This window comes from Mytilus edulis, chromosome 1, assembly GCF_963676685.1.
Source record: "Mytilus edulis chromosome 1, xbMytEdul2.2, whole genome shotgun sequence".
Classification (NCBI taxonomy): Eukaryota; Metazoa; Mollusca; class Bivalvia; order Mytilida; family Mytilidae; genus Mytilus; species Mytilus edulis.
The window spans coordinates 32,801,404-32,828,904 of NC_092344.1; the positions used below are offsets into that span (position 1 = coordinate 32,801,404).

The following is a 27,501-nucleotide window of genomic DNA, read 5'->3' on the forward strand; positions in this document are numbered from 1 at the left end:
AATAAATTAGGCCATAGTTTTCTAGTTTGAATTGTTTTACATTATGTCATGTTCGAGGCTTTTTATAGCTTGCTATGCAGTATGGGTTTTGCTTGTTGTTGAAGGTTTTACAGTTACCAAAAGTTATTAACTATTGTCATTTGGTCTCTTGTGTAAAGTTGTCTTTTGTTTCTTCCAAAGATGTTATACATAAAAATAAATGGGAAATGTGTTCATGGGACACAGATGATGCTCCCCCTGGCATATAACATTATAAAGGGAAATAACTCAAGGACAGTAAAAGTGACACTACCCAAATTCGTATTTGATCTGCCTTTTGTGGTAATTAGCATAGTATATCAGATTCATAACATATGGTTGAGGCAAACTTAAGTTAGATAATTTAAATAATACTTTTAACTGCAGATGCCATACCATTGAGGGTGAAAATCAGATTAAATATGACACAAAATATACCATGAAGAGACAACATAACACAAAACAGACTCTTATATCATTCACTAGCCTACAAATGGATTTAGTAAAACAAAGAACGTGGATTTTAATAAACCACAGATTTTTCTGTTACATTTGAGTTAACCTATGGACACTATGGCTTTTTTTTGAGACATTTGTGTTCATTTGATGGTTAAACTTTGACAGTCTACTTATGCAAAACTTTATACTGTAATACATTTATCTCAATATTAATGTGATACTCACATACAAAAAATAGCATATGACCTTGATGGTGTCTAAAATCAAATAAGTTGAAATTCCAAAAAAAGTTTTGACTAGCTACTTTGCCACAATAACATGACATCATATCAACACATCTCAATAGACTAAAGCTTTGGCTTTGGATAAAATCTTCGCCTATTACGTAGGCGTCTTATCTGTTTTTATGTACTTTTTAATACTTATCATGTATTTGAGTTCATAAATGCAATTTTTCTTTAAAGAAGATCCTTAGTTTTGATAAATTGATTTAGAATTTACACTGAATGTCAACCAATCAAATCCAGCTATTTGGCAGAAAAGCTTAAAAATATTTGGATTTACCTATAATTGTTCTTTCTTTTAAAGCTTTATTTTTATAATGATAGATCAAAACAAAAATGCAGATTTACAGCACATTTCAGTTATTCTGTTGTTTTTTTTGTTGTTCACATGTCAGGGAGAAAGTAGGACCTCCAATTCAAACAAGTGATTTTTTTGCTAAAATATTCATGCAATTATATTAAAACAATTTAAAAGAGGAACATCTTATTTACCTTAAATAAATATGTGATCAGATGATTCCACTTAATATCAACAACAGTACATGTACAATGTATGTCTTCATTTCTGGCAAGTTTGCCAAAAACATACATGTGCACTTTTAAGAAACTAAGAATAGCATTGCATAACACAGTTACATTTTCAGTTCATATATTTATTTGTTGTGTCAAAACACTTATCACTATTTATTCATCTCATCTTCCTTTATAATTTGTAAACATATGTCATGATATGAGCAAGCTCATGTTTTGCGGAAGGAACGCAGTTCTCACAAAATAGTAGAATTTATGAGAGGTACATATTACCATTAGTTCTGAAGGTTTAATAAAAGTTTTATTGATACCTATTCAGGGGCAGATCCACCAATTTTTAAAAGGGAGGGAGGGTTCCCAATCCAGAATAAACTATATGTCCTAATTTATATGCATTGATTGTTAAAAAAAACTGGGTTTCAACCCTTGGAAATCTCCTGGATCCGCCACTGCTATTCTCTGTTTAAAATAATCACTCTAAACCTCAGCTTTGCAACTAAGGGAGTATTATTATGACTTACATTCAAAACTATTGAAAAACTTTCCATGCCACTAATAAATTTGGGAAAAACATAAATACTACAAATTCAATCATGTCTTGAAATATTACACTGGTTCTAGCTTGGTTTTTTTTATAATCTATTGTTTCAGAGGAAAAGATCTTCAGTTAAAATAATGTTAGACGTGATGAGCAAGCTTAAATGTAAGTTTTGGGACTGAGTTTTGTGATAGCTAAAAATTTAAATCAAAAGCAGCCATTATGATGCACTACTCCAAGTCTACCTTTTTTACATATATTTTAATAAATTCTTAATAGATTATACGATATTGGTTGTAGTCAAGATAGCTTAGAACATAATTCTTATAAAGCTTAAAAGAAACTGTCACAAACAGGATGTGTTAAGTCATCATGAATTCCTAACATTAAACACGAGCTAAGTAAGTCTGGGTATTTTTTCAAATAAAAAAGGCCAACAGAACTTTTTTATTAGATTGTCATCTACCTCATGAGTCAGTATAAATCTGGTAAACTAAAGAATTATTCTTTAGTCGTAATTCTTATTGTAATTTATTTTGACCAATACACATTGACTATCAGCCATACATAGAATAAGGAAGATGTGGTATGAGTGCCAATGAGACAACTCTCCATCAAAATAACTATTTATAAAAGTAAACCATTAAAGGTCAAGGTATGGCCTTCAACACGGAGCCTTGGCTTACATGTCTACTCTTTTCATCAGTTACATTATGAAAGGTCTTACATATTGACTGCACAAAATTTGGGCTTCTTTTGAACCAATTGCCAATTTATTGGAATTCCTTTGATTTTTTTTTATTGGAATTGACTAAAATAAAGGTTACTTTTGTAAAGGGCATCTTCAATTCAGTTCAAATTTGGTAGATTCGTTGAAATCAAAAAGGTAGTAAATTTTTAGACAGGGAATTATTTTTGCTATTTTGTCGATTTGTCATTTCCTGTCATTAAATGACCTAAAAAAGTTGCAAATCATTGACATAAAAAATTCATGATAAAACTATGTCCACAAAATATGTTAAAAATATGGTAGACCTGCATATCGTAAATACTACAATAACTACATGTATATATGACATGTTAATTTTCAGACCAAAAGAAATGAGAACATGCATGCATGTTTCTTTTTCAAGTTTCTATTAGTAATACATTTAAAACCCAGTAAAAACCAAAATATACAATATAAAGTTTAATAATGTCTATATACATGCACTTTTACATGTACTTTTAAATATTTAATGACAAAAGCTAGCACTCAAAACTGAGTTAACCAATATAAATCAATATAAAGCATACCATAGTCATTTTTAATTTTCTTACTCAAGTTTTGCAATTTAGAGGAAGGAATGAATTCATTTTTGAATAAATATAAAAATGTATTAAAGTGCACAAAAATATTTTGTCAGAGCATAAATTTCATATACTAGCTGATTTAATATTTTTTTATTTTTAGAAAACATTAAAAGTCTGTAAATTATAAATAAACTTACTATTGCGTTATCAAATCTCATACAAAAAAAAAGTGAAAAAAATTAAAGATTTAAAAATCTAACGTAAAAAAAAAGTTACCTGTACAATCCATTAAAGATCAATTACCAGCTAAAATGTTGTTCGAACATCAATTAGATCTGTTGAAAATAATCAGGTAATTGACGTCGTTAATAATTCCAGGTGAGCGGTCTCTTACGTTCAAACAGATGTAAACATAGGTAAAAACTTGCATACCACACCTTACTGGCAAAAATACATGTGTAGATAAATGACAATGACTTTGCAAAAATATGTATGGCATTGTTTCAAAACTCAAGAGTCTAATTTGTAAGGACCATTAATATTCTTTATCAAATGTTCATTTAAATATATATCTCGTAACATAATTACAATACAAATATCATGCTAGATTTACAAACATATCATTAACAATGTCTATAATCCTACCTAAACACTTTATTTGATTATCATTTCATATAAAAAAATTAAACACAATAAAATACTAAGTCATACCTCAGAATTCATTACTGAAAACAATACATTCCGTAATCATGATAATGTGATACATTTGTTAATTGAAAAGATTTGTGTCTTGAGAGGACAATACTTCCAAAGGATTGCCCAATATCATCACAATGAAATATACAATGTATATATATTTTAACACCAACAAACATGTAGTAGCTGAAAATACTGAAATATTTCAGCCTTAAGGTAGTCTTTCCAAACAAACATATAATCTTTCTAAAAGAACCAATTAAATTAAAAACATTATTAAGAATGTTTGCTATCTTACAATATACTTCTGTGTAAACTGTGACAAAAAATGCAATAAACTTAAATGTATCTAAAGGTGTAAAAATTCTAAAATGTAATATATATGTGCAAAGACAATCCTGAAAACATGTACAGATTCAGATGAAATTTGGTACAAAATGAACATATTCTTCTGCTGAGATATTCATGTATTGTGACGGTACATATACAATGTATGTTCTTGTATAAAAATGTTTAACTACTTGTGCCATAAAAATGACAGTGTGTTTAAATATTAATTAATTAATTTTGTAAAAAGAAAGAAAAAAACCCATTATAAAACAATTCCTGTATGTTGTCCTTCAAAAGAATTTTCAAAACTTTTTTTGGTCTAAATCCCAAACCTCAAATCTTCTGTGACTTCATGATGAATGGAGAATACAGTTAATTTACTATGTTTTATCCAGTATGTTGAAAATAAATAATTAAGCAAAACAGAAAAGCAACTTACAGTTTGGATAATAATTTTCCAAGACGGGTTTAATTCAATGCTTGATATATTTGATACCGGATGTATCAAAATGATAAGAAAATTCAATACTGTTATATTAGACACATAATAGGAAGATATATATAAAGTTTCTACACTTTGATAAAGGATGTAACTTACATCATGTAAGTATCAGATAGTAACATACTTTGCAAAAATATTCAAATAGTAAGATGATACATGTAGGTTTTATTGTACAGAATGAGCAGAGCCAGGAAAATATGTCATAAGTATAGTCATGATAGTGGGGACAGCTGGTGGTTGAAACAAATTAAACAGAGGTTTGACACAAAAATGTATAAAACCACAGCTTCCTCCTAACCCAATTACAAAAGAACAGGAATAAAAAGTATATGTCAAATTTAAACAAGCACTTTGAGTATATTTCCTAATGCTTGTAAAGTAAAACTTTGTATATTTGAATTTAATTGGATGTTATCCTAATTATTATGGTACAAAATATAATGCAAGAAAGCTAACCAAAGTCTTGCTCTACATGTATCAATAGGAAATTAGCTCTAATACATGAAACTGATTAAGCAGATATCGATCTGTAAAGTTTCCATACATTTCAAACAACTAGCTATAGGTAAATTTAAAACATTATCAGACTTCACCTTATATGGAAAACTTGTATATATTTCTTGCTTTGGGAAAAAAATAATCTAATTCAGAATTAAACAGGATATGCACTACAACATGTATTAGCATGTCAAAGTGAAGTAATTCTATTAAGCTAGAGGCTGTCATGGCAAAGCTAAGAGTGCAGAAAGATGTGTAAAATACCCAGAAACATTAAATCTATGAAATATGGTTCCAAATTGAAGAATTTGTGTTGAAGTTGAACAACACAGAAATGGCCATGTTTTACTATGGGATATGCTGATAACAAAATGCTCACCCTATCAAACTGAGGTGCAAAACTATACATGATCATGATGATATTATAAAGAAATTGGGTTCAGTTTCATCCCAAATATTTTTTTCTGTTTTTCTTATCAATATATAACGTTTGATAAAAGGAACAAATCAAAAACATTTAGAATGAAATTCAAAACAGTGTGGCTGTGGCCATTGATTGACACATTAAATTCATCCATTGACTGGGACAATTTACGTGAACGTTTGTCTGTAACGACCACTGTTCACGACGTACCTACGATAGACATTTAAACTGTGGGGTCACCAAAGGTTTCTTAACGCCTTTAATTATAAAATAATTTGAAAAATCAATCAGGAATAACCTTTATGTTTTGATTTATATAATTGATATAAATCAAAACATCGTGTTATTTCTGATTAATTTTTCGAATTACTTTATTAAGGTGTTGAGAACCTTTGGTGACCCCATAGTTTAAGTGTCTTTAAAAAGTACATAGTGAGCAGTGGTCTTTATACATACAAACGTTTACCTAAATTGTCCCAGTCAATGAATAAATTTAATGTGTCAATCAATGGCCACAGCTACACTGTTTTGAATTTCATTCTAATTGTTGACTAATGTACTTAATATCAAATTATATTTTCAAGAGGATTGACCTGAAGAGACACACTTTCCAATGCTTCCAAACATTGGTTGCAGGAAAGAAAGAAAAATAAATTGAGAATGTTTCCATTGGACACAGATGATGCTCCAACTGCATATCACGTTATAAAGGGACATAAATGCAGAACAAGAAAAGAGATCCAACCCAAATTTGAACTTGATCTGTGTTTTATGTTAATAAGCTAAGCATTGTGAAAAAGTTTATTAAATAATATTTGGTTGATAACCAACTAAATTTTGATATTTTTGGGACGTACATATGGACAGAAAAGGGTATCACTTAATGCCCCTCTGCTGCAGTGGGGGCATAAAAACACAAATAGTTTGTACCAACCTCATACAATTGTTTAAAAAAATAAATAAAAATTTTACAAAATACCTCAAAGCAAAAAATATAAAACAAAGTGGTGAATCAGGGCCTTATTCTAAGAAGGTAAAAGTGATAAAGAATTCTATGTTTTCATATCCACATACATTTTGACATATGTATCATAATCATCATTATCATGCATGAAACTTATTCCTGAAATATCCTTGTATCTTCTTGCATTTTTTCTTGACAAATGCAAAGGAATATAATTGTTGCTTACACATCTTTGATTCAAACCATTTTAAATGTACAGTGTAGTACAAAATGTATATAAAAGTTTCAAATTTTTCACTTTTTCTTTGTAATTTTTATCAAAATTCTAAAGAAACAGAAATTGCTTGGTTCTATATATATAATACATGATAATTAATATAAAAAAAAAAAGATGTGGTATGATTGCCAAGGAGAAAAATCTCCACAAGAGACCAAAATGACGAAGAAATGATTAACTATAGGTCACTGTACGGCCTTCAACAATGAGCAAAGCCCATACTGCATACTGCATAGTTAGCTATAAAAGGCCCCGAAATGACAATGTAAAACAATTCAAACGAGAAAACTAACGTCCTTATTTATATAAGAGGCAAGCAAGTCTTTGCTATCTCAATTACTAATATACAAGGTACATACATGTACATGATATATGACATTATAAATATTTAAGTTTCAAAAATAAACTGATAATTCAGTGATATGTTTTGCCTGCCAGAAAGATAATTCTTATTTAGAAAAAGAATGATGGACCTCAACATTGCAAATTAATTGGACCATGACACAGAGGGCAAAACTTAAAAATAAACATTAAACTGAGATGTACTGATCCTCGGAATCAAAGTTATCCTTTAGGATTTTTTTATAACGCTGTGCCCTGTTTTCTCTATTGCTGACATCAGATGACACTAAAATAGTTTTTGACATTCTTCAAGTCACATTACTTTAGTGCAATAAGCAACAAATGGTATAAACTATTTATTGTTAATGTTATTTTATTAAAGCACAATTTAAATGATATGGGGTATTTAGCATCACGAAGCAAATATCTCCACATCACAATTTCCCATATTTCCACAAATGACCTTGGGTACAAGGCTTTCCAGATGTGACTGCCATACTTCCATATCATCCATAAGATGTGCCACATATTCCATAAGAGTTGGGACATATTGTTCATACATTACAAGTAAGGTTGTTTCGTTCATACTTTAAGACCCGTTGGTAGCCTTCGGCTGTTATATTCTCTTTGGTCGGGTTATTGTCTCTTTGACATATTTCCCATTTCCATTCTCAATTTTATCAAAGAATTTATTCCATTGTGGGGATAACTTAAAATATAACAAAGCAACAGGTATTAAAAATGTATTTCATTGTTACATCTTTTCAAGGTATGGCCCATACAATGTACATTTGTACATTCTTTGGACGTAGTGGCAGTATGAATGTTGCATCCAGCATTTTGTTCAACGGGGGAGTTCATTCATAATAATGAAATTGGAATCTCCTGTATCTCAAGATATCAATAAAAAGTTGGTGTTTCTTTATAAAAATAATTCTGTGTGCAGTGTAAATGACGTCATTGTACTGAAAAATGCACAATTTCAAAAGTTATCTGTAAATTGCATTTGTGTATAAAAAATTCTAAATTGCACAATATATCCATCCCTAAATAAAGCACACTGACCTTGTACATGTTGTTATAAGCTGAAGGAAACTGGGATCCAGTAATGCAAATTTGATCAAAACTTGAGAAATGATGTGAAAAATAAGTCTACAAATGTATGGTCATGAAAGAAAATATTTTGCCCTGTTTAAGGTAAAGTTCTAAAGTTAGAACAAGACAAATGTTTAAAAAACATGAAAAAGCATGTCCTAGAAACACTGCCAAGAAATTTTGACAATTATCAGACAACAAATATTATGGAAAACAATTAAAAACAATGTGTTGAAATACCAACATGTAAAACACAACAATGTTAAAAAAGTGATCTAGTGGAACCAGCTTGAAGCACAGGTGCTTGGTACCAAGGTGCTTGTTTTAAAATAGTGGGTCAGACCAGGTTTTACTGTCAACTGCACACTTTTTACTGTCAACTGCATTCGTTATCTTTAAAATATAAATTGTTTTAAGTAAGATAGCAACAGCCATTGACAGTAAACTTGCCAGAATATTCATCACTTTGAATGTGGGCAGTATTTGGAAGAAGAAGAAGAAGAAGAAACCTTGTCTACCCCACTAAACAAGCCCCTGTATTTGAAAACACTGTAGTGCCCGCATCAAACCTTGAGAGCTTCAAACTGACCTCACGCGCCATCAATAAATCGACTTCGCTCTCTCTAACTTAGTTTTAAAGACAGTATTGGTATCAACAACCTACTCGTACAGATGCAGATATGAATCAAGCGTTTAGTCTTTAGACTTTTTAATTGCATGAAAATTCTACAGAAATTTATAGTGAGGTTTACCAGTTTACCATCCCTTTTACTGTTTTAGTTTTACTGAATGAGTTTTAGTGGTTAGGTCTAAGGATGCAGAACAAAATTTACAAGGATGAATATGAGATTCAATATCTTACCACATATTTATCTTAATTGTCAGTCCATTTTCTCTCTAACTGTTGTCTAGATTAGTATAATCAAGAATCTTCGATATGTTGCTGATCTAAAATTCCTAACCGGAAGTCGATTACTGTGTCAACATTCTAGGTCCCAAGTACGCTTCTAATAACGTGTTTACTAATAAAGCGCCTTTGTGACTGTTTTAAGTTTAAAATAATCAGAAAAAGTGAAAATGTTTACAAAAACTGTCAAATGATTCACCCTAACAGCTGCTGTGCCTTAAAAATGGAATCTGTTGATATTTATGGTATTGCTTTTGATTTCAAATTTGAAGTTGACAACACTAAACTGCAAAAACAAGCAGATGGATGTTCTCAAACTTGTAGTTTGTTATGTATCACTGTGTTTGTGTTTCAGTATGATAATCATTGTCAAATTAATTTTAAGTGTATGCCCCTTGTCCTTGAGGGTCCATGATTGAATACCAGTCTCCACTCTCAAATACAGACCTAGCACCCTAAGGCTTGTAAATTTCCTTTTGCCCAGTCTGCATGGTAAGCCACTAGTAAAATTTTATTCAGACTAGTGAGTTTTTGTAAAACTTTGTTTGGACAAATAAGAAAAATGTCAGAATATTGGTCTTCGGACTAGTAGCTGAAAAAGTTTTTGGTGCAGACTGTTTGCCATACCCCCACACTCTACAGGCCAACATAAATTTGTGATCTAACTAAATTACAGTGGAGAACAAGGTGTCTGAGCAGCTGGTGATATCGCACATTAGCTGACTTCGTCATATAGGGAATGTAAAACAAATATTTTGTAATTGCCAGATCTATGGAGTCCATACAAAAATCACATTTCCTTTGTTGTGACAAACATTTTTTTATTGTTCCATCAAATTTTTACAGGATCCTGTGATATGTCCAGTTATGGCAAACAAATAACAATAAGGTGTAAAGAAACCATTAACTTGATTTTTGGAAGATTATTTCCTTATTTTAATTTTTTTATTACTAGAAAAAAATTGTGGAACTTAGGTGGCCGAGTGGTTTGAGCAATCGTACTTCTGTTCAACATAACTACTTTACCCTCTTGCTGCCAGTTGTTTATCAAGGTTGCATTTTGTGTGTTAGATAAAAGAATGTACAGCAGCTCAATGTTTATGACATTAGATGTACAACAATCATGACAATGACATAATTTGATACATGACCGTTACATTTAGTACACATTGATTAAAAATATAACATGGTTTAATCTTTGGTCTTTGAAAAAGATACAGCTATGAGGAGAAGTTTGTGAAAATTAAAACAAGGACATATGTGTCCCTCCGGCACAGTCTGTGTGTACACATGTGTCCTTCTGGCAGCAAGAGGGTTGAACTAGCCTGAGAGGTGGTGAGGTTCATGTAGAATCCTGCACATAGCAGGTGCATGCACTTTACTCCTCTCTTCATTAACAAGAATTGTGAGTTTTCCTTTCAAAGGGTAAATGTTTTCTCAAGTACTCTGGCTTCCTCAACTATCAAAAACTAACCTTCACGAAAATGTAAAATAGTGCTGAAGACTAGTACATTAAACAGCAATCAATCAATCTAACTTGGAAGTGTCAAATCTTAGCAACAAAGGCTTACTCTTAATAGAAGTGAATACAACATTATGTCAAATATAAAAAAGAAGATGTGGTATGATTGCCAATGAGACAACTACCCACAAAAGACCAAAATGACACAGACATTAACAACTATAGGTCACTGTACGGCCTTCAACAATGAGCAAAGTCCATACCGCATAGTCAGCTATAAAAGGCCCTGATAAGACAATGTAAAACAATTCAAAAGAGAAAACTAACAAAGTTCATAATAAGAATTTGAAAAGACAAAAACACATCTGGTGATGCATGTACCTGATGAGCTCCCAGAGGTTGTTTTGTTTGTTTTACTTATTATACCTAAAAGTAATCAGATATATACAAATTTTTTTTAACAAGTTATGACTGTTGATTAGCTCACGGTAGTAAAGTTTTAATAAGCATGTATGTAGCTTTTTCAATTTTCAAAAAATATCCTTGATTATTCATGAGGATTTTGCATGGCTGTCTACCAAATTAAATATATCTTATCTTTTTTATTAATGATATTTAAAAAAAAAAAACATCAAATTTATCTACATTTTCTTTAATCATCATGCATTTGTACTTATTTTAAAAAAAAAAATGGCAGTATATTTCCAGCATGTTCAGTTTATTTTGTTTTTTGTTTACAGAAAGAATTGTGGATGGTTGGGAGAGAACAGAGACAAAAACCGGTGTTCCATACTATATCTGGTAATATGATAGACTTGTTATTTAAGCTCCGAAAGTATCATCAAATAATTTTAGCATGCCAATGATAGTCGGTCAAGTATTCATTTTTCACATGTTAACTTTTGTATAAAGTTACAGGTCAGAAAATAATAATCTATTGTAAGGTACAAATCTAATCTGAGAGCAATGTTACATGCATGTGTTTGCATAAAATATTGTCACAATCTTTTTTCTTCAGAATTGCATAGTAAACAGTCTTCATATATGAATCATAAATATGATGAGTGCATTTCTATTCAAGGGAACTGCAAAAACTTCAATCTTCAAAGAGTTTGTATTTGACATTTATTCATTGCCTTTCAACTTAAGTTTCAAGTTTAATTTATAGTTATTATATGGGATGGTACTAACTTCTGTTTTACCACAATAACCAGATTTTTTATTACCAATTATAAATTAATTCTCTAGTGATTTATACTATGAAGGAGATGACAGGATTTTGAAATGAGGGTAAAAAAGTGGAGATATAAGTTAAAGGTGGTAGAAAAGTGGGATCTGGGATGAGAAAGGTTTAACTAAAAAGTGGGAAGTAGCCAATGGTGCCCCCTTGTCAAACCCCCTAAACTTTGTTTTAGCATATATTTTAGTGTCTAAGCATGTGATGTAGATATATAACTGTTTTAAAACTATAAATCATTTATTTACAGTCACAAATTACAAAGAACAACATGGGACCATCCATACTTGTTGAAGACAATGGAAGAATTGGGTAAAATTTTATAGATAGAACATATAATGATCAATGAACTAACACCATTTTTTCTGCACATTGCATAACAGAATCAATACACAGCGATGTGGTTATCATTATACTTTTATTAAACTGCAAACATCTTTCTTTACCACTTTATTCAATCTGACGATGTAACATGATAATTGTTAGTAAAAGTTTAATGAAGCTTGAAGAGAAGCTTTATCATATTTATTATAACCAAATGACAGAATTCACAGCAAAGTTTTGAAATTACATTTTGCATCTGTAAATTCAGAAATTAATGCATGCATTTATTATTGCTTTTTTTTACTTTTTTCAATTTTTAGAAAAATCTAGTTTAATTCATATCAAATATTTCAAAATGCATGTTTAAATAATTGCGTTTACAACTCTGTTGCATTTTCCCAATAATAAAAACTTTTCTGAGTTTACAGTATTCAATATTACAAACATTCACATGTATATACATTCTTTGATAATAGTTCTTCTTGGAAAGTTTTAAATCTTAGAAATAATCTTCAAGATCAAGTAGTAGCACCTACAGAACAAATATCAAACTTAAAAAAAATGTTCCTTTATTTTACTGATGAGTAAAGTTGGATTTTGATAAACAACTTTACAATTTTACACTGACAGTACGTAGTAATTGCAGACATAACATATTAGTTTTAAAAATTAGATTTATTGATGGAAATTTGATATGTTTATTAAGAGCATACCCAAATGTTTTACAGGAGATTACAGTCGTATAAAGTATGCTGCTTACAGAACAGCTTTCAAAATCAGACATCTACAAAAAAAATTCAAACGTAAGTATGAAATATTATTATAAACACAGGCCATAATCATGCTGGGGAAATGATGATTTAAGTCGCTTAAGAAGTCTTAACAACTGACTTACTTCATAGCGAAGTCAAATTGCTATCAATCTTCATAAGGGAGACAACTTGTAATGTACAAGTCGCACAGTCAAACAAATATGGTGACTAACAACACATGACTTAAACTGTCGACATCTAATGTAATAAATATAACAGTCACTATGAACATCTTCTTATTTAACAACTTTGCAAAGTTGATTAAAAATTGTGGTCTTAAAAGTCTTCCTCATAGAAAAAAGTAAAAATTCTGTGAACAAGGAACAAATTCTCTGTTTTATTCTGAGATTGTTTTCCAATTATAGGTTTGTATAATTTAAAACTAGAACTTTCCTTTATTTTCAATATACACACGGATTTGTCTTGAAAGTGATATAGTTTAAATTTTAATCTGTAGATATCTTTATCTTTTTAGAGATAATGATTTAATGATAGATGACTTGCTGTTTATATCCTATTACAGGTTTATATAATTACTTTATGGGTGAACAGTCAAGTTTTATAATTGAGAAGTCAGATGAATCATAACTATATGTCTGCTGTCTTAAAATAGAAATGAAAACTTTTTCACCTGAATTATATTCGGTAGATATGTCTTTCCATGCTTTGTGTGGCCTTTAAAGTCTGTCAACTGTTTTATTCCAAATTTAGATAGCATTGTTTTATGTGTTGAAATCATTTAGAAAACTGTATTAAAAAAGAAAGTCAAAAGCCAGTAGTCAGTTGGACTTTTACTTAAAAATAAAAGTTATGTTTGACTCTGAACCTGATGATGTGTGCAAGATTAAACTCTAAACCATGTAAGAAAATTTGGCCCCTTTTTAATGGGACATTTTGAAATACAATTTTTGATTTTTGGACCTATTAGGATGAATTGCAATGAGATGATTAATGCTAGTTCTTAATCTTTATAGATTTGCTAACTGTCAAACACAGTATGACTGTTATATAAACAATGTCTGTTAAAATGATACATTGATTTTATCATTGACCTTGTTGACTTGCCCTTAAAGTGCTTTGAACTACATTTGGACAAGTTTATTTCTCATGTATTGCATTGACCTTGTTTAGTGTCTTAACAGTTTATATTAATATGAATCAATAAAGTTGAGTTTAAGGTATATATTTATATAAAAATAATAACGGATATTGGAGTTTACATAAGAAGCCTAATTTTGGAATTGCTTCATTTTAATTTTAAATCTCTTTTCATCATTTTAAGTTGTAATACCTTGTTGCACATCAACAGATAACCTAAAATAAAGGATGAAGAATTGCATGTACAAGCTTAACAGGGGGTCATCATTTATCACGAAAAATTAACAAGTTTTTGGAAATCAAGGGCTGTAACTCTTCAAAACTAACAAGGATGTTGACCGAAATTAAATTTAAATAGAATATCAGTGTTTATGACATGTATAATATTCCATGAAAATGTTTAGTCAGTCTTGCTGATGATTTTGTATTTATCCCCAAGTCTTACGGATTAAATGGACATGCACTTTAAAGCCTTGACTTTATCTGAAATTAAAATTAAATCAATACGCACCTTCAGATTGTAAGCATGATTTCTTTCAAATGATGAAATATAAAAGAGCTTGTGTAACAAGAAAGTGCATTTGATAGATTAAGTACATTTGTTTTAAGTACAGAGTTGATATCATAATGGTATAAAAGATGCAATTTAATTCTTTTTTCATATGATATGTGTAGATGAAAATAGGCTACGGCATGAAATGGTAACCTAAAACCCCTTGTCATATTAGCCTAAAAAAAAGTTGTGTAATAACAAAAACTCTATTACCTAGTTCCAAGGTTAAAAAAACAAGTGAAACTGCGAGCTACTGCTCACTGATGATACCCCCGCCGCAAGTGGATAATATTAATAGTGTAAAAATATGCAAGTGTTCGGAAAACAGGAAGTTGTCAAGTGATGAATCTGAAAACGCATCACACGGTATAGCTGACTTATATAAATCCTGAAACCAAATTTCAGAAATCCTTGTATTGTAGTTCCTGAGAAAAATGTGACGAAAATTTTCAACTTGGCTATCATGTGTAAAATCATACAAGTGTTCGGTAAACAGGAAGTTGTCGAGTGATGAATCTGAAAACGCATCACACGGTATAGCTGACTTATATAAATCCTGAAACCAAATTTCAGAAATCCTTGTATTGTAGTTGCTGAGAAAAATGTGACGAAAATTTTCAACTTGGCTATCATGTGTAAAATCATACAAGTGTTCGGTAAACAGGAAGTTGTCAAGTGATGAATCTGAAAACGCATCACACGGTATGGCTAACATATATAAATGTTGATACCAAATTACAGAAAGGGTGGATGTGTAGTTCCTGAGAAAAATGTGACGAAAATTTTCAACTTGGCTATTATGTGTAAAATCATACAAGTGTTCGGTAAACAGGAAGTTGTCAAGTGATGAATCTGAAAACGCATCACACGGTATGGCTAACATATATAAATGTTGATACCAAATTACAGAAAGGGTGGATGTGTAGTTCCTGAGAAAAATGTGACGAAAGTTTCATGGGACGGACTGACTGACGGACGGACTGACGGACTGACGGACGGACTGACGGACGGACTGACGGACAGACAGAGGTAAAACAGTATACCCCCCCTTTTTTAAAGCGGGGGTATAAAACAGTATACCCCCCCTTTTTTAAAGCGGGGGTATAATAAATGTATAAAATTACAAATTTCTCTTTGTGATTTTTCAGTGGACCAGATATGTATAGCAACAGTAAAGGATACATTTGATCGTCATGGTTATCCAGATGGATATGATGAAATGATCACTTGCACAGAACTGTATGCAGTGTTGAATTACCTTTACCTTCATTTAGATAAGGGTATTTCCCTTACAAGAGAAGAAGCAGAAATACTTGGAGAATTGTTACAGAACTTTATGATGAACCTGTTTGATGTGTAATGTATTATTTTCAAGTAGAAATCTTCAAAAATAAAACTTCCCACTCTTAAGTTTTCACCAATTTTAACATTCACGCCAGGTTCCTGACTGATGCACTTGTTAGTGTCTTTTTCTTAAAATGGTCATGCCTAACAATTGGAGTTAAACACATGTGGATAACAATACATCTGGATAACATCCACTTGAAAAGAGACATTTTTTTTATATACCATATTGAAACAGTGAGGAAAAATGTAATGTTCATCTTTATATACATGTATCACAACAGAGTGAACATTTCATTATATTGATACAAGAAAATGTCTTTTTTATGTAGATCACTCTGCAGTTACAGAGGATTAGATGGATGCATGGCAAATTAGACAAACACCGACTACACCCCTCCCCAACAGATGCATAAAATCATAGTATTAATTAAACTACTTCATATAGAATGCATTTCTATATTTACTTACAGGACAAATATTTTGTGTAAAATAACTTATAATAATCTGTTTATATTTATTTTACTTGTGCAGAAACAGAACAGGTTGTATAAAGGTCATGTCTGTCAAGGTCATGTTGATAACTATGTGTGCTGCCAGACTGGCAGAGAAATACAAAGGTTTGTCTAATGTAATATTTATGTGAAATGAAAAAAACTGCATGGCAAAAACAAATGTTTAATGTTGTCAATTCTTTATGTTTGCATGATTTATTGTTTCACTTGGGTTAAAAGATCTGAAGGCAAGATAAAGATATCTTCTCTGTACTGTAACAAGTTCACATTGATGCAGTGGTAGAATTTATATTTATATTAGTGATTTTTTAAAACACATGCATTCAGTAAATAGAAATTCATACAAATAAGTTATTTTGCAATATTAATTTTCATGTTAAGTATAGCATTTAGATATAGAGTAAAGTAAATTTATGATTTTTTCAGGTTGACCAGTGATTGTTAGGTACTGATTATTATAAATATATCCTTGTATTCTCCTGTTACTAAATCACATCATTATTTCACTTACATACAGTACATTATGCATCCCATATGATGGTATGTAGTATGTATTTAGTATATGTATTTACAGAAAGCAAAGAACTTACGAAACATTTGAAAAAACCTTTTACAGAAGATGATAAAAACTTTTCTTCACATGCTTTGAACATAAAGATGTCTTATTCTTCAGCACTATATAATTAGATTTACTATATTTTTCAGCCTCTATTTCTATATGCTGTATTTATTCACTGATCTGCCAGTGTGCTGTTCACTTTATTTACTATCGTCTTTGTCAATTGAAATTTCTTCTTCATAACATATTTTAAACAATTTTCCATTGCAAGTTGTAAGCTTTAGAACTTTTTATGCAAAATCATCTATAACTTGATGTTTGACAATCTATACTCAATAACCAGTTTAGTAATCATTTGGATAGAGTGGAAATATTTATATATTCAGATTTATATAGCTAAAATAAAATATGTTTGGTTCTGGTTGCCTGACTGATATTATTTTTTCATCTACCATACAGCTTAAATTGAATTTTCTATATTTTCTAGCAAGAAAAAAGTAGTTTTAGTGTCTAAGTAAAATAGAATATTTTACTTGTTCTCCTACCTACCTGCCCTTTTTTTTGTACAGCCTGTGACTCTAATCGCAAAAAGTGAGACATAGTGATGCCTACATTCCCGCTGCGATATTCCACAAATATTCACTTTGTGGTTAAAGTTTTGAAATTAAAGTCGAAGAGTACTTTAGGTTTGCACTCCGCCCATTCGTCTGTCTGTCCAGCAAATCAGTTTTCCACACATTTTTCTTCATGCATGAAGATATTGGTTTGATATTTGGTGTACCGGTGTATTGTTTTATCATGACAAGTTACAGATCAGGCTCAAATTTTGTTCATATCTAATGATTTTGTGCAGAGATAATTATGGTCCTTTGACTTGGAAAATTCATTCAAATAATCAGTTTTCCGGAGTTTTTTTACCCGTCATACTTGAATATGTTGATTTGAAAGGTTTGAATTTTGCTCTGGTTTGATGATTTGGTGCAGAGTAATGGTCCTTGGACTAAAAAACTCACTTTAATAATCAGTTTTCAACTTTTTTTGTTCGTCATGCTTCAAGATATTGACTTGATATTTGTTATATAGTTTACACCATGATTAGTTATAGATTAAGTTAGAATTTTGTTCTAATACAATGAATTTTAAACTAGTAGGGGACAACCACAGTCTGTAAAACAAAACATAAAAATCTTAGGAATGAGCATTACAAACCTTTCCAAAAACCAGGGGGTTATCTCAGGTGCTTCTGACCAATAAGCAAATCCTGCCCATGAGAAACAGTCACTGTTTTGATGGTGTATAATTTTGTGATTTCATCATAGTTCTTGTGAAAATATTTTTTTTTATGACTTCATAACTTGACAACATAAATGACTATGACACCCCAATTGGTCAATATAATGAATTATATATGTGAAATATTTGCAAAAGTAATGATCATACATGTAGTTCAAACCCATGGCTTCAAATTGGTTATAGGATGACAAGTGCTAGGTTTAATGATTTTTGAAGCATTTTAGACTGGCAATGTTTCAAGAAACAAATTAATTGCATTTGTTCTAATCATTTAATTTGCCTTATTAACTTTGTGTTTAAATGACAAAGACATACTACATTTTACTGTAGATATCTGTTATAAGATTATAAGCTTTGTTTCTTAATTTATTTTCAGCCTACTACAATGAAATCCATGATCCTAGTACATTTATTAGCAGTACCAACTTTGCCTTGTTCTTAGAAGACTTAATACAGGTATGACTAAACTAAGAACTGCAAGTTAAAAATAAAAGATGGAACATATTTATAAATATACTGCTGTGGTCTTGGTCATGTATCCCAAATTATGTAAAATGATATACATATCACAACTCTACAAGAAATTGCACCAATTTTGTGTTTACAGTTTCAATCAGTTATATATTTTTTTGTTTCAGTTACCAGATGTTTTACATGAATCTGGAGCTTTTGGAAAAGATGTATCTCCTGCAGTAACCAACTGTATACAGATGGTAGGTTTTATAGGTTACACTTTGATTAGCAAACCATGCCTCTTTTGTGGAGGTACTGAATATTCATTGATATTTAATTTTTTGCCTACTGGATCGCAAATATGAGCTTTTTGTTATAGAAATAAGGACATGTCGTATGATTGCCGTTGGGAAACTATTAACCAAAGTTCAAATGAAGTGGACTTAACTTAAATTTAAAGAAATAGAATAAATGTAATACTGTGTATTCATTATTTTTCCTCCGATACCAGTTTTCTAGGATTTCATTGGTTCAGGTGACCCACAAATTTAAAGGTTCAATTAATTGCAATTGTTCCATACACTTGTATGTTAACTTTGGCAAAACCACAAAATTGAACATCCATGGAGTTGTAAGTTTTCCTCAATCCACAGACATTGGTACTTACCCAAGTCAATGAATCCACTGTTATAAAACGGAAGACAGCTCTCTTACAAGCAAAAACATATAACTGTAAAGTATAAGGGCATACACTACAAGCACAGGGTCTCATTGTACAGCATCCCCGCAGCACGAAACCCAGCAATCAATATGAAAATAAGGAGATGTAGTATGATACCAATGAGATAACTATCGTTCATAGTTCATTGTCTAGTTTACCTCAAGTGCAACCTATAATGCTACTTGCATGCCAACAGTGATGTTATTGCTGTTGTTTCTTTACGGCCACAAATTTTTTTTTTGGATTGTATAATGGTATGATGTTGTCATCATCCAGAGACACATTTGGTGAATGGATCTCTTTGAAATTTAGTAAGTAGGTTCAATACCACAAAAGGATGATGGTCCCATCTGTAAGTGTATGGATCTCTCTGACATTGTACCACAAAGTTCCATATCACAAAAGGAAGGCTGGGATTGAGTATGGGGGTTATTGGCAAAATATTGCCCTATTCATGCTGGAATTAGGGGCCAAAAAAGGGCCAAAAATAAGCATTTTTCTAGTTTGTGTTTAAGTGTATGGATTTCTTTGAAATTTTACTACAAGGTTCCATACTACAAAGGAAAGGCTGGGATCAAGTGGGGGGGGGGGGGGGGGGGGGGGTCCAATTTTTCAAATTTCAAATTTTTCAAAAGTTTCAAGAAGAAATCTTTTAATTGCACAGTATTGCACAATACATTTGTAAGATTTTGACAATTGTTTTGTGTCAGAAACCCATATTTTGTCAAAAATTAAATCACAATTCAAATTTAAACAGTATCAAGCTTGAATATTGTGTCCAAATTTGCCCAAACTGTTCAACCTCTGTGGTCGTATCAGGCTACCATCAGCGAAGCATTTTATTACACATTTGCTTGATTTCTTTTCATTTATTGACCAAGCACTTTGGTGCCAATACAAAAGTAACACATAAAATGTCTTCTCTTTAGTCAAAGGCCATCTTTTGTAACTTCAGAATTTTATGATAAGCATATTGCTAAATCTTTAGAATGCCAAAATTGTCACTGCACATATGTTTATTTTTTTCTTAAACGAATTGAGTGAATTTTAAAAGGACACTGTTTAAGACAGTTTTACTGTCTAACCTATGCTTTTTGAATTTTGAAAGGATAATAAATTTTCCCCAAAAAAGTCCTAAAAATATGTAAAAACATTTTAATTTCAATATTTTTAAAGGATGATGCTGATATTTTTAGGAAGTTTGAACATTATAATTTAACTTAAGTTTCTAAAAGGGTACAAAAGCCAGCTTTACAATGAATCCTGTTTTATTTTAGAACAGCAGTGGTGTGGGAATATCAGAAGATGTTTTCTTTCAATGGCTGTTAAAGGAACCCCAAACACTTGTATGGCTACCAACATTTCATAGAGTAGCTGCTTCAGAATCAAGTATGTACAATACATACCATAAAAAATGAAAGGTTTTACAAATGCTTCTTCAAAATATAACATGTTGCTACTGAAGTTTGATATAGATACTTTTCACTTTTGCTGTGTAAGAGTTATGAGTTCTTTTAAAAAAGGTTAAAAAAAGTACTTCATGCATGTCATTTCATGTCATTTAAATGCAATAAAATATGATCCTTGTTAGAGGGAAATTAGGTACAGAAGGTCAAACAAGCCTGATAGTGCCATAAATTATAGTATAATCAATTTTAAATTGTACTATCTTACTTGTTAAAAATTACACTAGATGCATATCGTATTATAAGCTGTACAAATGTACTACCAAAAATTATGATTAACAATGGGAGATAACTCATTTCAAAATATTGCCTATACAATTATGTGTCTTTAGATAATACAATGCAATGTCTTGTTTTAAGTTCACAATGCAATAAAATTTACAGAACAAAGTTATGGTTTACACACATGTTGGGTTCTTATAAACATACTATATATTTAAATTGAAGCATATTGTTTGAAGTTGAGTTTCTAAGATCACTGAAGAAAAAGTGGGTCAGTCTCTTTTTAATTCACATATGTTTTTCAAACTGTCCCATCATCAAACTTTTTATAGACAATTTAATGTATTTTATAACACAATTTCTGGTGAATCATTACATTCATCACATTCTTTTCTTTTGTAGCTTTTTTGTGCTAATTATTAATGTACTTTTAAAATTGAAATTGTCTTAAAGCATGCTTCAAGGTTATACCTTTTAAAGTTCACTGTTACATGAGCAGATTATGTTTCCAGTTACAAAAAAAAAATGTAACGTATACCATATATTTTTCATTGCAGTTAAACATGAGGCCAAATGTAACATTTGTAAAAGTTGTCCTATTGTTGGATTCAGGTGAGATCAGTGCTATTATTACAAGTTTATGTTCAAAATTTTTATTTAAAGTGCATAAAGTTAGACAGAAGAACCATGTGACTTGAATTTGAAGAGAGAACTTGAGTCATTTTAAAATTTATTTGCCTGTATTGAGGAAATGTTTTCTAAGAAATTAATTTTATATTGTTACAAAAATCAAGAGTTTCAATATGAAAAAGTCAACAATACAAAATTTTAATAAAGCAATTTGATGAACTGGTGTTGATTTGATTACTTTAAAACTGCTTTACCCAAAAAAGATATTTACTCAACTTCTGTATATAAAAAATCATCTTGTAACAGGACATTTTTAAGGGGAAAGCTGTTGCGAATATATATTGAATTGACAGAATTCTTATTTTTTAATGAAAGCAGTTTGAAGGTCTAAAGCAAGTATTAAAACCTTCAAAATATTGATATTTGTCAGACTAATATCTTTTGAACCTTCACATAATATTTGTTTTATAGATATAGGAAGATGTGGTGTGAGTGCCAATGAGACAACTCTCCATCCAAATAACAATTTAAAAAAAGTAAACCATTATAGGTCAATGTTATAGTTATATTCAAAATTAAATGGACAAAAAATTGGCAAAAGTATATCTTCTCCTTTACTTACTATTAATAATCAAATAATAAGTACATGTATATCTCTCAGCTTTACTTACTATTAATAATCAAATAATAAGTACATTTATATCTCTCAGTTTTACTTACTATTAATAATTAAATAATAAGTACATGTATATCTCTCAGCTTTACTTACTATTAATAATCAAATAATAAGTACATTTATATCTCTCAGTTTTACTTACTATTAATAATCAAATAATAAGTACATGTATATCTCTCAGCTTTACTTACTATTAATAATCAAATAATAAGTACATTTATATCTCTCAGCTTTACTTGCTATTAATAATCAAATAATAAGTACATTTATATCTCTCAGCTTTACTTACTATTAATAATCAAATAATAAGTACATTTATATCTCTCAGCTTTACTTACTATTAATAATTAAATAATAAGTACATGTATATCTCTCAGTTTTAAATTTCCCTTTACTTACTATTAGTAATCAAATAATAAGTACATTTATATCTCTCAGCTTTACTTACTATTAATAATTAAATAATAAGCACATTTATATCTCTCAGCTTTACTTACTATTAATAATTAAATAATAAGTACAGTTATATCTCTCAGCTTTACTTACTATTAATAATTAAATAATAAGCACATTTATATCTCTCAGTTTTAAATTTCCCTTTACTTACTATTAATAATCAAATAATAAGTACATTTATATCTCTCAGCTTTACTTACTATTAATAATCAAATAATAAGTACATTTATATCTCTCAGTTTTAAATTTCCCTTTACTTACTATTAATAATCAAATAATAAGTACATTTATATCTCTCAGCTTTACTTACTATTAATAATCAAATAATAAGTACATTTATATCTCTCAGCTTTACTTACTATCAATAATCAAATAATAAGTACATTTATATCTCTCAGCTTTACTTACTATTAATAATCAAATAATAAGTACATGTATATCTCTCAGCTTTACTTACTATTAATAATCAAATAATAAGTACATTTATATCTCTCAGCTTTACTTACTATTAATAATCAAATAATAAGTACATTTATATCTCTCAGCTTTACTTACTATTAATAATCAAATAATAAGTACATGTATATCTCTCAGCTTTACTTACTATTAATAATCAAATAATAAGTACATGTATATCACTCAGCTTTACTTACTATTAATAATCAAATAATAAGTACATGTATATCACTCAGCTTTACTTACTATTAATTATCAAATAATAAGTACATTTACATCTCTCAGCTTTACTTACTATTAATAATCAAATAATAAGTACATGTATATCTCTCAGCTTTACTTACTATTAATAATCAAATAGTAAGTACATTTATATCACTCAGCTTTACTTACTATTAATAATCAAATAGTAAGTACATTTATATCACTCAGCTTTACTTACTATTAATAATCAAATAATAAGTACATGTATATCTCTCAGCTTTACTTACTATTAATAATCAAATAGTAAGTACATTTATATCTCTCAGCTTTACTCACTATTAATAATCAAATGATAAGTACATTTATATCTCTCAGCTTTACTTTCTATTAATAATCAAATAATAAGTACATTTAATAATCAAATAATAAGTACATGTATATCTCTCAGCTTAACTTACTATTAATAATCAAATAATAAGTACATTTATATCTCTCAGCTTTACTTACTATTAATAATCAAATAATAAGTACATTTATATCTCTCAGCTTTACTTACTATTAATAATCAAATAATAAGTACATTTATATCTCTCAGCTTTACTTACTATTAATAATCAAATAATAAGTACATGTATATCTCTCAGCTTTACTTACTATTAATAATCAAATTATAAGTACATGTATATCTCTCAGCTTTACTTACTATTAAGGTAGATAGGGTGTCTTCCTCCATTTTGGATTTTGAAATACCAGAAAACAAGGTCTAGATTTTAGATAAAATGTGCAAATTTTGAGATAAGTAGATAATTCATGTGTAAGATTTTTATACGGCCGCAAAATTTGAAAAATTTTTCGTCGTATATTGCTATCACGTTGGCGGCGGCGGCGGAGTCGGCGTCGTCGTCGTCGGCGTCGTCCGAATACTTTTAGTTTTCGCACTCTAACTTTAGTAAAAGTGAATAGAAATCTATGAAATTTTAACACAAGGTTTATGACCACAAAAGGAAGGTTGGGATTGATTTTGGGAGTTTTAGTCCCAACATTTTAGGAATTAGGGGCCAAAAAGGGCCCAAATAAGCATTTTCTTGGTTTTCGCACTATAACTTTAGTTTAAGTAAATAGAAATCTATGAAATTTTGACATAAGGTTTATGACCACAAAAGAAAGGTTGGGATTGATTTTGGGAGTTTTGGTTCCAACAGTTTAGGAATTAGGGGCCAAAAAAGGGCCCAAATAAGCATTATTCTTGGTTTTCCCACAATAACTTTAGTTTAAGTAAATAGAAATCAATGAAATTTTAACACAAGGTTTATGACCACAAAAGGAAGGTTGGGATTGATTTTTGGAGTTGAGGTCACAACAGTTTTTGAACTTGGGGCCAAAAAGGGCCCAAATAAGCATTATTTTTGGTTTTTGCACCATAACTTTAGTATAAGTAAATAGAAATCTATGAAATTTAAATACAAGGTTTATGACCATAAAAGGAAGGTTGGGTTTGATTTTGGGAGTTTTGGTCCTTACAGTTTAGGAATAAGGGGCCCAAAGGGTCCAAAATTGAACTTTGTGTGATTTCATCAAAAAATGAATAATTGGGGTTCTTTGATATGCCGAATCTAACTATGTATGTAGATTCTTAAATTTTGGTCCCGTTTTCAAATTGGTCTACATTAAGATCCAAAGGGTCCAAAATTAAACTTAGTTTGATTTTAACAAAAATTGAATCCTTGGGGTTCTTTGATATGCTGAATTTAAAAATGTACTTAGATTTTTAATTATTGGCCTAGTTTTCAAGTTGGTCCAAATGGGGGTCCAAAATTAAACTTTGTTTGATTTCATCAAAAATTGAATAAATGGGTTCTTTGATATGCCAAATCTAACTGTGTATGTAGATTCTTAATTTTTGGTCCAGTTTTCAAATTGGTCTACATTAAGGTCCAAAGGGTCCAAAATTAAACTAAGTTTGATTTTAACAAAAATTAAATTCTTGGGCTTATTTGATATGCTTTATCTAAATATGTACTTTGATTTTTGATTATGGGCCCAGTTTTCAAGTTGGTCCAAATCAGGATTCCATATCAAGTATTGTGCAATAGCAAGAAATTTTCAATTGCACAGTATTGCACAATAGCAAGAAATATCTAATTGCACAATATTGTGCAATAGCAATTAATTTTCAATTGGAGTTATCTTTCTTTGTATAGAATAGTAGTTGATAATATATGTTGGAAATTTGCCAGACATGACTATGATGTCATTTTCTATTTTTATTTGCCAATAACTTTATGTAAATAACTTCATTGGAAATTTGCCAATATAAAATGTTGCTGATGAAGCTGTTTTTCCTTATCTTATCTAAAATGTTTTTAGATAATGTATGTTGGACATTTGCCAGACATGACTATGATGTCATTTTCTATTTTTATTTGCCAATAACTTTATGTAAATAACTTCATTGGAAATTTGCCAATATAAAAATTTTTCTCATTTCAGATTTCATAAATAAAAAGAAAATTTCTTCAAACATTTTTTTGAGAGGATTAATATTCAACAGCATAGTGAATTGCTAAAAGGCAAAAACAAACTTTTAAGTTCATTAGACCACATTCATTCTGTGTCAGAAACCTATGCTGTGTCAACTATTTAATTTTAGATTTAAAAAGTTTGAAGAAGAAATCTTTAATTGTAAAATTTGTAAAATCTTGACATTTGTTTTGTGTAAAAAAAAACACCATGTAATGTCAAAAATTTGATCACAATCCAAATTCAGAGCTGTATCACGCTTGAATGTTTTGTCCATACTTGCCCCAACTGTTCAGGGTTCGACCTCTGCGGTCTTATAAAGCTGCGCCCTGCGGAGCACCTGGTTCATTATAATATAGAAAATGCCATGTTTTATCATATTTAGGGTTGTATTTTACCAAAAAACAAATACTTTTGTTTGATTCATTTTTTTCCAACTTTGCCAAATAAGGGGAGACAACTCAAATGCAAGGGCAGATAATTCAAATAGTGTTACTTTTACAATAGAATATGTTAGGAATTTACCAATTTTATTATGTAGCAAGAAAACGAGTCCGGTGACCCCATTTTTTATTCTTCTTATCTGAAAAAATATTATTGGAGCTATCTTCTCATATTTTATCTCAAAATTCTATTGTGTAGTTTTCGTTTATGACTGAAAATTGGGTTTTCCATGCATAATCTATACAAAATCTGACAATTTTGCACAATCTGTAGTGTGAAAATAAGTCCGGTGACCCATTCTTTTTATTAATGTTCTTAAACAAGCAGGATATAAACTACATTTTGGCAAATTATTAAGAAATTCTATGGATTATAATTTAGACACCCCATCTACCTTAATAATCAAATAATAAGTACATTTATATCTCTCAGCTTTACTTACTATTAATAATCAAATAATAAGTACATTTATATCTCTCAGCTTTACTTACTATTAATAATCAAATAATAAGTACATGTATATCTCTCAGCTTTACTTACTATTAATAATAAAATAATAAGTACATTTATATCTCTCAGCTTAACTTACTATTAATAATCAAATGATAAGTACATTTATATCTCTCAGCTTTACTTACTATTAATAATCAAATAATAAGTACATGTATATCTCTCAGCTTTACTTACTATTAATAATCAAATAATAAGTACATTTATATCTCTCAGCTTTACTTACTATTAATAATCAAATAATAAGTACATTTATATCTCTCAGCTTTACTTACTATTAATAATCAAATAATAAGTACATTTAATAATCAAATAATAAGTACATTTAATAATCAAATAATAAGTACATTTAATAATCAAATAATAAGTACATTTAATAATCAAATAA

General features: G+C 29.9%; 2 protein-coding genes across 5 annotated transcripts in view; one reads left to right on the forward strand and one right to left on the reverse strand.

Moving 5' to 3' along the window:
- Positions 1-9,263, reverse strand: part of LOC139481136 (kelch-like ECH-associated protein 1) — a 28,807-nt gene extending 19,544 nt beyond the window's left edge. The window contains exon 1 of one of the 4 annotated variants that reach the window (XM_071264258.1): positions 9,114-9,263. The gene's annotated coding sequence lies outside the window, so the exon portion shown is untranslated. Of the gene's footprint in view, positions 1-1,253; positions 1,332-3,399; positions 3,582-4,588; positions 4,678-9,113 lie in introns of those variants that run through there. The other 3 variants (XM_071264288.1, XM_071264268.1, XM_071264305.1) reach the window with 3 other exon arrangements.
- A 9-nt stretch (positions 9,264-9,272) lies between these two features.
- The window catches only part of LOC139481163 (dystrophin-like), a 29,992-nt gene continuing 11,763 nt past the window's right edge, over positions 9,273-27,501 (forward strand). Inside the window, exons 1-10 of the mRNA XM_071264318.1 lie at positions 9,273-9,403; positions 11,361-11,421; positions 12,108-12,169; positions 12,910-12,984; positions 15,793-16,000; positions 16,523-16,608; positions 18,732-18,811; positions 18,994-19,068; positions 20,807-20,918; positions 21,775-21,829. Coding sequence (XP_071120419.1) covers positions 9,349-9,403; positions 11,361-11,421; positions 12,108-12,169; positions 12,910-12,984; positions 15,793-16,000; positions 16,523-16,608; positions 18,732-18,811; positions 18,994-19,068; positions 20,807-20,918; positions 21,775-21,829 — 869 coding nt within the window. The 5' untranslated portion in view covers positions 9,273-9,348. The remainder of the gene's footprint in view (positions 9,404-11,360; positions 11,422-12,107; positions 12,170-12,909; positions 12,985-15,792; positions 16,001-16,522; positions 16,609-18,731; positions 18,812-18,993; positions 19,069-20,806; positions 20,919-21,774; positions 21,830-27,501) is intronic.